This window comes from Erythranthe guttata, chromosome 4 (assembly GCF_056151865.1).
Source record: "Erythranthe guttata isolate IM_541 chromosome 4, IM_541, whole genome shotgun sequence".
In the NCBI taxonomy this organism is placed as follows: Eukaryota; Viridiplantae; Streptophyta; class Magnoliopsida; order Lamiales; family Phrymaceae; genus Erythranthe; species Erythranthe guttata.
Window position 1 is genome coordinate 17,422,674 of NC_142536.1, and position 17,887 is coordinate 17,440,560.

General features: G+C 33.2%; 1 protein-coding gene across 2 annotated transcripts; it reads right to left on the minus strand.

Annotated features, from left to right (window-relative positions):
* Positions 1 to 4,562: 4,562 nt before the first annotated feature.
* Positions 4,563 to 8,906, minus strand: LOC105950474 (uncharacterized). Of its 2 annotated transcripts, XM_088817080.1 has the most exons (3): positions 8,753 to 8,906; positions 5,759 to 8,510; positions 4,563 to 5,229 (listed from the first exon to the last, which is right to left on the minus strand). In XM_088817080.1, the coding sequence occupies exons 2-3, from the start codon at positions 8,094 to 8,096 to the stop codon at positions 4,733 to 4,735; spliced, it is 2,835 nt and encodes a 944-aa protein (XP_088673206.1). In that variant the 5' UTR covers positions 8,097 to 8,510; positions 8,753 to 8,906; the 3' UTR covers positions 4,563 to 4,732. The 2 variants fall into 2 exon arrangements, with proteins under 2 accessions (XP_088673206.1, XP_012829290.2); XM_012973836.2 differs by lacking the exon at positions 8,753 to 8,906 and having other exon boundaries at positions 5,759 to 8,732.
* Positions 8,907 to 17,887: the final 8,981 nt, after the last annotated feature.

Genomic DNA, 17,887 nt, shown 5'->3' on the forward strand with positions numbered 1-17,887 from the left:
CATAAGATGCATCTCTTGGCTTGTAAGTATCAGATTGTGGTGCATCAAAAACTGTATTTTTACGAAAAAGAATACAAACTAGAGAACATTCTACGGAATCCATGGAATCACAGGAAGGAACGAACCCTAATTCAAACAAATCTTTAACTAAATTATAAATTATTTACCCTCAAATTTATTTTTATTTTTATTTTTATTTTTAAAATGCTATAAAAAAATTGGTTAGAAAAATCACTTTCAGAGATGATGTGGTGGAGCCTCAAAAAAAAGCAGGGGATCTTGTCCTTGTTATCTAAGTTGGGAATCTGTCAGAGAAACCTTTTCCTCTCTTAACCCTAACTAGAAAATCACTTCTTCTGTAGTAAAGTATTTATTTCAGGGTTACAAATAAAATCAGCAGATCTAAGCATGCATGCATGGCCACGTGGGGGGTCCATAAATTCATATTTCTGATCAAGGATTAACGGTTGTGTACTAAGGGCCAAAGGGGGCCTCTTCTTGTTGATTATGCATGTGATTCTCTCATTTCTGCAAATTAAACTACAAAACCTTTTTTCATTGATTATCTTTCCCTTAAATATTTGGAAATTAGATTATAGTCCCTAGGGATACATGATAATTAGCAAAAAGAACAATATTTTTTTTTTTTTCTGTTTCGAGCGATAAAATTCGTTTTTGGAAGTCGTTGAAAGTCCATTGAAACATGGTGTTTCGATCTTTTTCTTGACCTATCGGAAGCAAAATTACGGAACTCGAAGAAATCATGTGTTGTACCGATCGATGTGCTAAGTTGGATTTTGGTCGTTTAGCTTTGTTGATTAGGGGTGTGCATGGATCAGTACGGCTCGGTTTTTGAGAAAAAACCGAACATGTAATGATAATTTCGGTTTTTTAGAGGGTTATTTTTTTCGGGTCCAGTGCTAATCGGTTTTTCGGTTTCGGTTTTCGGTTTACGATTTCGGTATATTTTCGGTTCCGATTTTGCCTTTCGGTTCGAATTGGTTCGGCACAAAACCGATGTTTGATTACCTATGAAATTTGGGTTTTTCAGCCCACTTGTTTCAGGATTAACAAGTAATAATTAACCTGCAGTAAAATCCTGCAGTAAAATAAAATAAAATAAAAACAAATTAACCTGCTACAAAGTCCAAAGAAAATGAAATTACAATCAAGTATTTTGCAATATGTAGTGAAAGGATGGTGAGAAATTAGGGGAAATCAATTATTTATACAAGACATCAAAATAGCGTCGATTTTACCCTCTAATCGATTCGGTATCAATCTGGATTCACTGTATACAAACCAATTTTTTTGGTTTTTTAGAATTTGTTTTTACCGTACATACGGTTTTTAAGTTGGGACGATTCATATCGGCACTTTTTTTTCGGTTTTGGGTTCGGATTTTTGGTTTTTCGATCATTTTGCTCACCCCTAATGTTAATACTTAATACCAATGATTATTGTTGTTGTTAGTGTGGTATGTATGTGGTAGTTGGTAGGTAGATAGGGTAATTAGAAGCTAAAACGTCCTAATCCATCCTTACAAGATATCCAAATTATTCTTCTATATCATAATCCAATGAACATACCAAATGGGTGAAATTATGATGAAATAGAAATTATAAATATACCCACATTATATTTCCTCTCCAATGATAGCAATATATATATGGTAAATTACGAGAAACCCCAGAGATAAGGTCTAATTACAAAAATCCCCTCATATTTGTGTAATTTCGAAAACCCCCTTAAAGTATGTTGCGTCTTACACAGTCCCCCGACGGTGTTACTTTTGATGGAATTTTTTCATTCCAAGGAATATTACTCCGAAAATGTCATTTTTACCCTAGGGGTAGTTGTAAATATGTTTAATTACTCAAGGGGTAAAAGTAATATATTTATAAAAAAAAACCGTAGTTATTTTCAATTTTAAAACTATAGCGTACTAATTTTAAAACTATATTGTATTTATTCATTTTATAATTATTAAAAATAGAAAATGTATATAAGAAAGATTTAAACATATCTTGCAACATTAAAAGTTTTTATTTGTTTTGTATTTTTTATTTATTTATATTTTTAACCATTATTAATTCAATAATATCGATTTGACATATTTTGGAAATATTCTCTTATTTATTTTAGGTTACAAATATTTTCATTATTTTTTTAATAAATTTAATTATATTTCAATTTAAACAAAAGAAATGCAAATACTGCATATTAAATATAAATAAATCATTAAAAAGTTTGCAAACCAAGGCGATCAGATAAGTCATCGCTTTTACTTCTTTCTTCCAAGAGATATTAAGGTAATTGTCAATACATTATATTTTTCGTCAAAGGCACCATGGGGGGACTTTGTAAGATGGCAACATACCTCAGGGGTTTTTCGTAATTTACCCATTATTTTTTTCAAATAATATAAGGGTATAAGGTATAATGGACAAAAAACATTTTATGTGAATTTAAACAGTCAAACACTGGTCATAGGGATTTTGTAATTAGGCCTTACTCTCAGGAAGTTTTTCATAATTTTTCACACACGCATATATATATATATAGAGTATCAGATACAGAGTCATTGCTATAATTATATATTTGTATGTGGTAACAAATATTTCTAGGTTGTGAAATACTTGTTTATATAGATAGCATTTGTTATTTCCTTATTTGATTCTTAATTATAGAAAACATTCTCATAGCGAATACCACATTGATCCCTTTAGCTTGATCCACGTCAAATGATCGAACTGTTTGATTATGTTACGTGCCAACAATAAATCACGGAACTTAATTAACATGCTACCAAATAAAATATCAAGATAAATTAAATACTTTTGGCATTGACTTGATTAGCATAAAGGGAAAATGTAATTTCCAATTTCAACATGAACAAAATGAAACTGCGATTCCCAAGTGTTGTGATAAAAATGAAGTCCAAAATAGGGCCCCAAATATTATCTCTTCAATCCTTTTGGACTTATATGCATGATTTTTTTTTAATTGTGAACACTAACTTATCAAATATCATGACCCCATTGATGCATACTATGCATGCTTTTTTTGATCAGATGTTAACATCAAGATTTTAAAATTAAAAAAACAAAAAAAAACAAAAAAAAAATTATAAAAAAGAATGACATAAATATATATATATATATATGTATATATATATATATATATATATATATATATATATATATATATATATATATATATATGTATATGTGTGTGTGTGTGTGTGTGTGTGTGTAATGTTGCTCAATAAGACATAACTTTTTGCTTCTCAATAAAGGCATGTTGCCCAAATGGCCAATCTGTCAATTTTATTGCATGATCATCAATTTTTGTATGTATGTTTATGTTGTTTGCATCCCATGTCACATGGTGGGGGTCCTTTTTGAGGAGTTGCATGAAAAGGAATTGAACAAGTTTCTTCTCATCCCTTCACATTTATGGCACACACAAATTTGTGAGTGAGATTAATTCGGGGAAATTAGATGTTACATCGGATTGCTTACGCTCGATGATCGTTAACCATAGATCTGCACATAATCAGACACACCCATATATGTGTGTTTTGGATGGTTATTTAATCTCGTCTATTGTTAATTATCATCCAGTGTAATTGACTTAGTGTAGCATATAATACTCGATTATTCAATTAAGGGTGTAAAAAGATTTAGCTAAACTTTATGATACCAAATTAATTTTAGTTTTTAATTTTTTTAAATATTACTAATACTTTTCATTCTATATTTTACCATAAGAAACACACGAGTCACCTCATGAGCTTTTGAACAAAAATCTCATAAACATTACGATATTGACTCTAGCTTTTGTCGAGCCAACTGAGTTCATTAATTCCCTTAAATTGAATAAAAACGGTAAGAGTCTCTCACACCAGCTCTATTTATTTTCCTTTTTTTTTAAATGTGTCAACGCTAGTGAATCTTGAAAAAAAAAAAACTAGTGAATCCTGATTTTTTTATCCAAAACATGTCTTTGTTTAAAATTTACATTTTTATTTCACTATGCATAGCATGAATAAATATAGTATTATTATAGTAGCACGAAAAAAACAGTGTTAGGCACAATATGTTATCTAATCAATGATTGCCTTTAAATTCTTAACCACACAAGTACATAACTTTGTTTTAATTTTATTACACTCCAAATAAAAGGGGGAGAGAGAGAGAGAAATCATCCTCGAAATAATTGAAATTTTGTGAATAGGTGAGTACAAAAACGAGGCATATGCCCCATCAAGACATCCTTTGTGCTTCCCTTTTCATTGAAATTATCGATAAAAAATTAAATAAAATAAAATAAAATAAAAGAACTTGTCGACAAAGCAAACCTAACAAAGTCACATCTCTCACATTAATGCAATACTCGACATGCACACATGAGTCTACCTAGTCTTCGGGAGGCGAAGTAGACGATCGCCTAGGGCCCTTGAAATTTTTACGTTGCAGTATTTACACACAAAATTCAATTTTTTATTTATTTTAAGAATTGCTTCTTTTTTCATATGATGTAGATTACTTACTATGCTATTTATCCCAAAAAAAAAAATATGAAATTGTGCTCATATTGAACAACATTTATATTTGAAGAACCAAAAACATTGAATATTGCTCCTAGCTCTTTACAATGGCAACTAATTTGCTACCCTAATCCTATAAAAAAAAATAGCTATGGTTAAATTTCCAATCGTCGAGGCTAGTTATCCGTTGTAGCTTGTGGAGGAAGACGAGTAATTAACCAAGGAGCAATTCGACGAACCACGGAGAAGCAACAATTGGGCCGGGGTGACTGACGAAGAAGAGTATGTCGGAACTTCCGACCCTTTCGGTGCTTTACTCGCGGGCTTGTGGGCCCCATCCGCCCCCGCAGAGTGCTCGTGCTTAATTTCCTTCAATAGTGCCACCACGTCTTTCATGGCGGGCCGATCGTCCGGGCGGTTGCTAGTGCATAGTAAGGCTATCCCTAGGGCTTGAAGCATCTCTTGTATTTGAGTGTCCGGGTGCCCTTGGAGCCTCGGATCGATGATTTCGACGGGGTCCGCTTTGCTCTTTAGGCGGTCGCGGACCCACTGGATCACGTGGAGCCCCTCCGGGAACGTGGGGTCCACGGGCTCCTTCCCCGTTATGATTTCTAGTAGAACGACTCCGTAGCTGTATACGTCGCTCTTTTCCGTGATTTTGAGCATCGAAGCATACTCTACATATACAACAAAAATAATTAAAAAAATTTAAAAAAATAAAAGGAACCAAATTTAGGTATATTATGGTGGTAAGTAGTTTTCAAGGAAAAGATGTATGCAAAGTTGAAGACAAATATGTGAGGACAAAAATTTTATGTGGATAAAGTTAAGGCAACCACATGAGTTCACATGCATAATTCCCCACTATTATTACAAACAATTGTTAGAAAGAAACTAAATTATACTATTATAACTCAATGCCAAGGATTGTGGCCCTATCAATTTTTTAGCCTACTAGAAGAAATAAACTAATCCAAACAAGACACTATTATTATCCTAGGTGTCATGTACTAAAGTGAACCAAAATATAATTAAACATAAATCAATACAGTCGGTACTTACAAAATTCTATTAATTTAACGAAATATTAAATTATCGAGCTAATAGTTTAGTACGTTTTTATCGAGTCGGGACCATGAGAAATTATTATTTAAACGAGGTTATTAATTTATAGAGTAAAAAAAAAAACAGTGAAAGTGAAATTACCTGGAGCAAAATATCCGTATGAACCAGCAAGTTGGGGGTATGCCGAAAAAGAACCGCAAGTAGTTTCGTCCTCGATAAAGCGCGCGAGCCCGAAATCGGCCAAACACGGCTCGTACCGATCGCCTAATAGTATGTTTTGCGTCTTCACGTCGCGGTGGAGAATGGGGGGCACGCAGTCGTGGTGTAAATAAGACAACCCCTCGGCAACACCTAACCCTATCTTGAACCGGATCTCCCACTCGACCCTCTCGCCCCGGCCGTCGTGCAGTAGTTCCGCTAAGGTGCCGTTTGGCAAATAGTCGTAGAATAACAGCTTAGTCTTCCTATTGGTGGCCCACCCCAATAGCCTCACGATGTTCCGGTGCCGGATTCTGGCCAAAGTCGTCACCTCCGACGAAAATGAAGCGGCGGAGTACTTCTCTGATAACCGGAATCTCTTGGCGGCGATGGTGGGCCCAGATGGGGTGGCGGCGCGGTACACGACGCCCGACCGGCCGTGGCCGATCACGTTGACAGCTGTCAGGCACTTTGCCACGTCGTTGATGGACAAGTCGAGCTTCTGGTAGAGTGTGACCTCCCACGGGCCCACGAACTCCATGTCGTCCTCGCTGGCGAGATCGCAGTCGTGGGCCCGGCGGGCCCGCATCTTGCCTCCGAGGATGATGTAGAGGGCGGTCAGGAGGAGGAGGCAGGCCGTACAGAGGAGCACCACCATCGCCACCCTGGCCGCCTTCCCCCGCCTGGCCGAGCCGCCGCCGCCTCTATCGGCGGCGCACTCGTTGCCTGAGAAGCATAACTTGGGGTTTTCGGCGAGGACGCTGAGCGGGAGCTTGGCGAAGAACGGGGTCTCTGGCACGTGGCCGGAAAAGTTGTTGTGGGAGACGTTGAGCACCACGAGATTCTGAAGCTCCGCCAGGTAAAGGAGGTCGCCGGAGAGGTGGTTGTGAGAGATATCCAGCACCCCTAACTTGTCCAACGCAGTGAACGCCTTCGGTATCCCGCCGGAGAGCTCGTTCCGGCTCAAGTTCAATGCGATCTCCAGCGCCGGAATATTCCCCAAGCTAGCCGGAATCTGACCCTCGAGCTCGTTGCTGCTCAAATCAAGCAGCTGAAGCCTGGAGCACGAACCAAGTTCGTCCGGTATCGAACCGGACAGTTTATTCTGTCCGAGGATGAGCTTCGTGAGCGAAATCAACGAGCCGAGATTCGAACTCAATTCACCTTCGATCAGATTTTCGGACACATCAAGAAACTGAAGAGAGGCAAGCTGATTCACATTCGCCGGAATATTCCCGGATATCGAATTCGAATGCAGATCAAGAAACGTGAGATTCTTGCATCCGGAAATCTCGGCGGGTATAACCCCGGATAACCGATTCGATCCAAGATCAAGAAAATTCAAATTCTTCAACCGCCCAATATCAGGCGGCACATTTCCGGTGAGCTTATTATTACTAGCTCGGAATCGGATAAGCGAAGAACAGTTACCGATCTCCGGCGGAATCTGGCCGGAGAGATTATTCGAGAGGAGCAAAAGCTTGTTCAGATTCTGCAGCTCGAAGATCCCGCTCGGGATGGGGCCCGTCAACGAATTCTGCGAAACGTCAACAGCTTCGAGCTTCCGACAGTTGGATAAAGATTCGGGAATATTCCCTTCGAGCCGATTCTGCCACAGGAACAGCAGCGTTAAATTCGATAAATTCCCGAGTTCGTAAGGAATGCTGCCGCTGATTTGATTGTTGTCGAGCTCGATATGAGTCATCGCAGTGCAGTTGCCGAGTTGACTCGGAATCTTGCCGGAGATCTGGTTCACACTCAGCTGCAGCTCTTGGAGAAAGCTCAAGTTGCCAAAAGTCTCCGGTATATCACCGGTCAACGTGTTCATAGATGCATCGACGACAACTAATCTCCGGCAGTTTCCGAGCTCCGGCGGAATGATGCCGACTAAATTGTTCTGCCATAGGAGGAGGTTTTGGAGGTTCTGGAGCATTCCGAGCCGCGCCGGAATTGACCCGGTCAACGAGTTTTCGTAGAGGTAAATGTTCCGTAGCTCGGTGCAGTCGCCGAGTTCCGGCGGGATTTGGCCGGAGAGAAGGGCGGTGTAAATTGCCAGCGTCTGCAGTTTCTTCAACCGCCCCAAAGAAGGTGGGAGAAACCCGGAAATGCTGGTTTCCGCCAATCCCAACATGGCTAAATTGGTGCAGTTTCCGATTTCTTCGGGGAGAGCGCCGCCGAGGTTCTTGTTCCCGCCGGCTCTGAGAACTGAAAGCTGCTTCAAGTTGCCGATGGTGGCCGGAATCCCGCCGGTGAGCTGATTATCGTAGATGGTCAGCTCCATCAAACCGGTCAGGTTTCCAATTTCCGCCGGAATCGATCCCTCGAGCCGGTTCGTGCTGAGATAAAGCTGCTCCAGCTTCGGCAAATGACAAATCCTTGTCGGAATTTCGCCGTTCAAGCCATTGTCGCTCAGGTCCAAAAGCTTCAGTTCCAGAAGATCGCCAAGTGTTTGAGGAATTGTCCCAGTGAGATTAGTCCCCGACAAAACCAACTTGTTCAGAGAAAGCAACGAGCTGAAATTCGCGGGAACACTCCCGAGCAAATCAATGTACTTCAAGTTAATCTCCACAACCTCGTTCTTGAAATTGCAGACAATGCCGAACCAGAGGCACGGAGATTCGTCGGTTGAATCCCAATTGTTTAACGGCTCCAGAGATCCATTCAAGCTGTTTTTCCAGGCGAGAAGGGCTTCCCCCTGTGGATTGAGGGAAAAAACAGGGGCAAAATTGAAGAAGAAGAAGAAGAAAAAGAAGAAGAGCGGCCATGGATGAACAGGCATTAGAAAAGAATAAAAGGAAACTAGGCCACAAATTCCAACGTTGGGCAAAGCAAAAAACAGGGTTTCTGGGAGGAAAACAAAATCATGTCTTTGTAGGATATAAATTATAATGGATTTTTATTTTATTTAAGAAAAGAAGAGTGAAGAATATAATATACTTGGAAAAAGTGGCAGAATCTCTGGATCCAAGAAAACACAGCTAGGCCATTATGTTTGTATGCAGAGGTTAGAGAGAGAAAGAGGAGAGAGAGAGATGGAGGGAATTTTTTAGGTGACTGTTTTTTTTCTGGGAATTGTTAATGGTGGTGGGATGAGTTTTTTTTTTTTTTTTTTTCTTTTGTTTAAGCAAAAAAAAAACAAGGTGGTGGATGGAGATGTAACAGTGACAGTGACTCATGGTGGATCTGCAATTTCAAATTTTATTTTATTTTATATATTTATTAGTGTTAAATACACTTTGCTCTCTTGAAGTATAGTTTATATAACATTTACCCCTTAAAGTATCATTTGTGAAACATAATAAACATCACAATCTAATAATTATTGGATCATAAAAAAATGAAAAGCTAACTGAAATTAAATTATTGGAAAAAAAATTTAAAAGTAATATATATTGTACAGTTATGATTGAAAATATATTTTAAGAAATTAATGAACTAAAATAAATTTATATACTTAAGATATATATTAGTTATGTATTGATTTCTTAAAATTTATCGATATGAATATATTCGATTAACTCGTCCGACAACAATTAGATGTTATTTATTAAATATGTACCCAACGCAAGATAATATTTTTAAAATTTTAAAATATTGCATTTTTCAACATATATTTTTAGTTGTGTGATTTAATTATTATTTTAATTATTCCTTTCAATAAAAGAGAAATTTTAAGGTATTAAAATTTAAAATACAAATTAAATTGTTCTTGAGTGGTAAGTGTTACAAATGATACTACAGGGGTAAGTGTTACATGGGGTATACTTTAGGGGTGTAAACTGTATTTAACCCTTTTATTATGGGTAAATAGCACTTAACTTCCCTGTGTTTTGAGCTTTGTGCACATGACCACCGGCGGTACTTGCAAGGGGCATGGGGGGCCGTTGGGCGTTGACCCCCCAAGAAAAAAAAATTAATTTTTTTTAGATATTTGGTATTAAATTTTTTGAATATCATATTTAATATAAAATATAAAATAAGATGGTTAAAACTTGTATTATTTTAAATGAAATTTATGAATATTGCTTATTTTTTAATTTTTGTTATCAACGCCTTCAAAAAAAAAGATGAGATCGTGCCATGAATCTCCGAAATATTAAGTGCAGTATATTATTAGAATAATTTGAATTAATTTAGAATTTTTTGTATTAAAATATGATATGATATATATATATATATATATATATATATATATATATATATATATATATATATGATATTTTAATTAAAAATTAGTAATATAAACTTATTTTTTGCAATGTTTTGTGCACCTAAAATTTTTTTTGGGGCGCTGCCCCGAACCCCAAAATTTTATTTTGGCCCCCCTACATTTTAATCTTGGTTCCGTCCCTGCACATGACCCCCTATAGTTTGAACATTATACCCATGACCCCCTTGTACTTTTAATATAAGCACATAATCTCTCTATAATATATCACTTGGTAAATAATCATGCTCGGGAGAGGAAAATTTTGAAAGTACAAGAAGTTATGTAATTATATTAAAATAGAAGGGGTCATGTGATATATTGAAAGTATAAGGAGTTATATGCACAATCTTGAAACTAAAAGGGGGTAAGTGCTATTTACTCTATTTTTATTTTCGTCTGTTTAACTTTATGTATTTTTCTTATACAGAAAATGTCTAACTTTATTTATGTATGCTGTAAACCTTTCACACTTTGGTTTTTCTCTGGGAGTTATTCATTGCAGAATAATTTATTTTACAGTCCCATCGTTTTCAGCCAATTAGATATTAATATATTAATATTCTTCTATCGTATTAATATATAAATAATGTAATTCAACATTACTATAATGGAAATGGAAACAATTTTTTTGAATTTTGACGATTTTAATCCGAAAATTTCCAACTTTAGAGTAAACATTTTAATAGTGAATTCCAAAAATTCTTATTTTCGATTTTGTCAATTATTTAAATTGAAAGTGGAATAAATATAGGATTCCGCTTTTCGAAAAAACAATTCCCGAAATATACATTTATAACATCAATATTATTGTATTATTATATATTTTCTAATATATATATATATATATATATATATATATATATATATATATATATACTCTAAGCACTACTATAGAAAAGGAAAGGGCAAATTACATCACCACTAATTAGTGTATGCTCAAATTATGAAAAAAAACCCCTTGTTTTTAGATAATTACAATCATCCATCAATTATGTATTGTCTTAAACTTACATTTTTACGATATCAAATTTAAATACTAAATGAATTTTTTTTTGGTAAAGTAATACATATTTGAGAGGATGATTGTAACTAACTAAATAGAAAGAGGTTTTTCATAATTTAAGCTTATTTCAAAGGGTGATCGTAATTTGCCCGAAAAGAAACTAAGTATTACGGCCACTCCTAAGTTTTCATAAATGACCCTAATCCAAGTTTTCACAAAAGAAAAAATAAAATAAAATAAAAAAGAGGTAAATTACGGCCACTCCTAAGTTATGGTAAAATTACGAAAACTCCCCTTCTTTTTGGGTAATTGCCACCACCCCTCAACTATGTATTATCTTACAGAAAAACCCCTCCATAGTTAAATTTAGGGATTTTAAAATCGGTAAAATCGAACTGAAATTTTGTACGCCAACATTTCATACCGTTTACAGAACTGAAATATATGATTTGGTAAATAACCGTATTATATAAATTTAATATAAAAATATTTAAAGGATGGGTGGCTATAATTACCCATATAAGAGGGGACTTTTACGTAATTTGACCATATCTCAGGTAGTTGACCGTAATTTGCCCAAAAAATGATCTTAATAAAAAATGACAGTTGAAGATTAAAAGTAAATGCCAAAATTGAAAGTACAAAATTGAGTGGGATTGGATCTAGATCTAAATCGAGTATGTAAAAATAAATAGATAAATAAAAAATATGTCTAAATCTTGATCTGTGACAGTATTGGTTTATTATAATCTTTTATTCTCTCCACCGGTAAAACTCCAATATTTTATCGTTAATGTTTAATTAAATAATCTGTAAAAGAAAGTATTAACTGGTTAAACATTTTAATATAACCTATATAACAATTTCATTTTATTTTTTAATCTCTAATTTATAATGTAATTTTGGATAATTAATTACTTCTATAAATTTTAATCTTGATTTTATTTTTATAAATGTATGAAAAAATATATAGTAAAATGAATTTTGATAAAAATAATTGTAAAAAAAAATCTAATTGAGCTCTTAATTATTTGAAAAAATAACATCACCAAGAAACCACTATTTCATTATAATTGTATTAAACTTATTATTTATATCTGAATATATTGTTCAATAGTTTTATCAATTCACTAACGAAGTTAGAATTTTAAGTTTATGAAGATCGAATGTATTAAAACTTTTATAAAGGAAGCTGATAATGATAATTATACACGAATTCTTTTAAATATTTATATACAAAATAGGAATTTGAGAATTATTGGAGGGGCGATAGCCCCCTTCGGCTCTATGCTGACTACGCAACTGCATCAATTCTTTTTGTGTATGTCTTCATAAATGAATGCCCATTTTGACTTATTGATGGCACGTAGTAATCAAATGAAGTCCAAATTTAGTACATAAAAAAGATATTGTTTTGTGTTTTCATACATATATATAGAAAAATATATTATTTAAAAAAAAAATGTAAATAAATCGTGGGATCACGTGATGTCGCGTGACAGCAGGTTAATGTTAGAGAATATAATTTGGATTTGTTAACACATGTTGCGTGGCTCGTGACTTTTGGCATGCAATTTTTTGAACATTATATTTTACTTAAATTATCTTACAAGTATGTCTATTAGGGAATCTAATCACGAGACCATTGGGTTTTTGCACATGATCATACACCATAAAAAAAGAATTAGATAATTGCCAATTTTTAATTAATTTAAATAGTTAATTCAAAATTAAATAAAACTCATTACGGCAGTTCTTGTGTGATTTGCAAGCTATTGTACGAAGAATTAAGTTGTTACGAGTTCTTTTCTAAGAAAATATATAGGAATTTATACTTCAAGAAAATTACGTACGTATGGAATATTTTTTTAATAAATCACAAATTTATCCATTCTCAATTTGTTTTGTAATTTAAATGTTATTAAATCACCCATTTATGTGGGATAATGAATTTCAATGTGATTCAATGATTGTTGATGAATTAAATATTTAAGTATATAAATTTACTATTTCACCTGTATTTTTTTTAATATCCTCAACTTCAACTTAGACATAAAGCATTGTCTGGTCAAGACATCATTTTTCAATAATCAAGCTACATATCCTCATTGAAATTATATATTAAAATTAATAAAATAATCAAGTTTTATTTAATTTTCAGCTAGTCAATAATTTTTCAGGCCGGCCCATAATTACGAAAATATAAGTTTATTGAAGAATTGAGTATTGTACCTCCCATAGTTTTAATTATACAATTGAGTCACAAAATTTTATAATCTTATTTTAACTAATTTTGTCTTGACAGTCAAATAATAAATATCCAAAAAAATATGTAAATTTATAATTAATGATATGTAAATTTATAATGTTACATCAAATACTAAAATATTGGGAAAGAAAATATAGAAGTGCATAGACAATAAATAGGCTCCATACAGAAAATATTTAATCAAAGTTTAGCTTTGGTACTCGCAATTTTAACTTATTAAATAATGGCCCATAAGTTTCTGAGCTTTTCTTTTTTCTTGTAAAGGTTGTTAAAAGTAGGCAGGGGAGGCAGAGGGCCATGATCTATAGGGGCCCCAATATAATGTCTTCAATTAATATTAGACCAATATAATTGTTTTTTTAATCCATATTTTTAAAATCTATTAATAATATAATACATCCACTATTATTATATTAGTTTTATATTGCACTAGTACATTAAATTCTATAAAATTAGTATTCTATAATTTATTGTTGTCAGTAGTAAAATAGTAGTAAAATGATAGTTACTGGTTTCCCAATTTCCGATCGAGTAACTCGAAGTCTATAATCCATGACCAAATATATCCTAAGCGTAAACCGTTTTACCAAGAGACTATCTTATCTTGTCAATTAATATTATTATATATTGATTTTATATATGTTCTTAGTAGTATACTTTTATTTTTCAAGTAAAAACCTACTTAGTAGTATATTGATTTTATATATGTTCCGATTTCAAATTTTTTGAAACAGAATTGAAGTATATATTAGATTCCGATTGGATTTTTTTTTCTAGGACAATGAAGATATATTCGGCATTCATTCATTACGATAATTAGAGCAAGTTAATTTATATTACATTCTTGAGTGCCTTTAGAAAGGGCTTAATATTATTAATCTTTTATTTCTTCAAAAGAGATTCATTTCTTAAATAATAACCACATTAAACATTAATCCTCAAAATTAAAAAAAGGGCTTATTAATTATTAGTATAATGTTTTCTTTCTTCAAAAGGGATATGCATGTATTAAATAAATTTTACATTAAGATGGACAAGCCATATGTCATGATCCACACTTATGTTAGTGTTGGATAAGATTTTTGACTCCCATAGTATATTATTTTAATTTATACATAAGTATTTATATATACAATGTATATTGACACACACATACACACTGATTGATTGCATTCCAACTTAAAAAAGTTTTCATGCAAAATCTAATCTTAAAAAAAATAATATAAAAAAGTTAGGTAAAGAGTCAATAACTTTTGTTTTGTAGATACGACTAATTAAATTTGTCATATGCTTTGTTTAATTTGAATTCCATATGTTTCTCCATTTTTTAACTTCAAATTGATTTAACTCTGATTGTGAGACGACGTATTCTTCTTACTCTGTCTGCTAGACCACCCTTACGGGCAGGAAATTATTTTAAATATTAATTAGGAAGACTTGCTAGCCATTTTGTGATTATCTGCACGTTATTATCTGTCACTTTAGATTTTCAATGTTGTATTAAATGTATTTTTTTTTCTTGTTTTAACCGTATTAATTCAACTCTAAGTATTAACTCAATCTTATCACATCATTAAATGATTAAGGTTATTTTAGTTTTTCTAATGTGTTTTTCCTAAAATCAAGACACATTTATTAAATTCTTAATATTTGTGCAAGCTAAAAATGACAGTTAATTAGGAACGAATAGAGTACTATTTTAGATTTTACACGCATTCACACACACTAATAATTGCAAAAAAAAAAACAAAATAGTCTTAAATGCAAGATCTCATCTTAAAAATCATAAAGAATATACGAACATGATTGTTAGTGGAATAGTAGTTAATTCTAGGTATGAGTTGACCATTCAAATTTGTCCCATGATTTTTATTTAAAGTCCTTTAATGAAATTATTTTTTAAGCTTCAAATGTTGATTATATTTTTTAAAAAAATCTCATAATATGAACTTATATATAAAGATCTAAACAAGAACACTAGACTTTATAATCAAGAAGGGATAGTGATTAGTGACTGTACAATTGGAGGGCAGATACCACTAACTGCTAAATTAAAGTATAATTTATAAATTAGCAAAGTAAATACTAAATAATTAAGTAGTAAAAAGCTATTCTTTACTTGTTGGTTTGGTATCTCTTTAATGTTCAATTAATTAATTAATCCTCTTCTCCATCCTTTTCTTAAAGGGAATCTGCTACTCTTTTAGGGCTTCTTTATGGGAAAATTACAATTTAATTTATAAAAGTATTAGGAAGATTAAGGCTGCTTTAACTTTGCTTAGTAACCAAACTAAGCTAAGTAGAATACTAATTAATAATTAATAATTATAACCCTCTTGTTTATTGGAATGTTCTTCCCTCTTCCCAAAGTAAATAATTCAATTAACCTTTTCTTCTTTCGGCTCTAAAGCCAAGATTGTTTCTTTGTTGTACTCCATCCTTCCCATTTTACTTATATGTTTTTAATTTTTATGCTTAATTTCTTTATACCGATTTTACCCTTCTATAAATAAGTATGGAGAGAGAGATTACCATAAGCTTAAAAACTCGTAGTAGTTTAATTATAATAGTAGGCCCAATATTACTAAATGTTTCAAGCCCATTAATTTTTGTTAAAATATGTCCTAGTTTATAAGTGAAAGCCCAACTAATGGACTTGAATTCTTAGCAACTTTTATTCTAGAACTAATTTATTACAATGCTAAATCCCGCACTAAGGTGGTGTTTGCAAAAACTTTTAGAAATAGATTATTAGTTTTTTCTCTCTCATAATCTATTTTTAGCAAGGTTCTAAAAGGCGGTTATCGGGTACGTGGCGGTTTGGGACCGCCACACGATAAATCGGCGCGGCGGTGATTTATCGGAGATAAATCGGAAATATATCGGTTTTTAAATTTAGTGTAATATATTTCTAAAAAAATATTTGTAAATACTCAAAATATATGTAAAAGAATATTTAAACATAATTCTATCCTATCATTCATATGTTATTATATAATTATAATTACTCAATAAATAACAAAACTTTAAAAATAATAAGATCATAATATAATAAAAATATAATAAAAGATTCTTACGAAATACAAATACTACGCAAGTCTTTCGCATCAATAATTAATATAAACACAACAAAGCATAAATTGCGGGGTAGTACCTGGTTTGGTTTTGGAAGTTGAAAAAATTGGAGAAAAACAAAAAATCAAAACGTATTTTCATTTTAATTTAAATTAAAAAAAAATAAAAAAAAAAACCGATTTGTTGACCGATATATCGGTTTGACCCGCCAAAAAGCCGCCGCAAACCGCCTCGCCGTAAAAAACCGATATTCCAAACCGCCTCAACAAAATCGTAAAGGTTTATAACCGATACCGATATGGCGGCCGATATATCGAGCGCCACGACCGATATTTAGAACACTGATTTTTAGACGCTTGCGTAACCGACTTTTGTCTTTGCTTCTCTTAAAATAAGCTGTTTTAATCTATAATTTTAAAAGCACACATGTACCCCTTTTTCTATTTACATTGATTTTTCAGATTTTTTGCAAACACCTCCAACTTTTAGAATTAAGCACTTAATATCAACTTAACACACAATCACTAACTTATGCTTTTAAATAAGTTTTTGCAAACACCACCTAAAATTACTAGGTACCATACGTCTCGATGCATCCGTTTCAATCCTTGAGCTGCTTTGATCATATTTCCCAACTCCGTGGACTCCAAGTACTTAAAACTGCTGAAACTGCGATCCTATGCCGTCCGGATATTCGTGAGAGCAGATGAGAGTGATTTCTTCGTTGCCAATTTTGTAAGTGCTGAAACTGCGATGCTATGCCTTTCGAGGGGCGAAATGGGAAACTCGTGGTGAGGTGTTCAGAGGACTATTTCGATTGAGGACAGTGTGATCTTGTTGTCTGGACAATCGGAGATAACAGCTTCGAATCTCTTAAGGACCTAGCCACTAAACACTGCTACAAACTAGAAAAGATTGTTCGAGGACAAATTTTAGGGTGTGTTAGAGAGATTGAAGTAGTTGACTCCAACCCTTTGGTCGTGACTTGTGCAAAACAAATTTCGTATGTCGATGATGTTAACGTCCACTCTTCGTAGGAAGTAGTTGTTATTTCAGTTTTATCTTTCCTCTTCTTCCTCCGACTCCCAATTATCTTTTTTCTTGTTCAAGTTTGCCAATTCCGAGTGTCTTGATTGCCTATAGATGATCGAGTTCATAAAGAAAATCATGAGTTCAAAGTTTATTTTCAAATGGAACTGCAAATTCGATTATGATGCAGTTTGAAATTACCGAAATGCAGAGAAGCGACGATCCCGCTTCTTCTTTCGTCTTCTTCTCTGTACTTATCTATTTAAAGAGAAAAATGATTCAAATATAATTGGAAATCAATATTCCTAGTTTAATAAATTGTCATGTCACAGTGATGAGATAGAAAAAAAAAGAAAACATGCAATGTACCATTCATTTCTCGCAGTGGCTGCCAGCTGATACCCGTTGAAGTAAAAATTATGCGTGCTTGAACAATTTCATGCTCAACCAATGAAAATAAACGGCAACAAAGAGGATCGGAAGTGT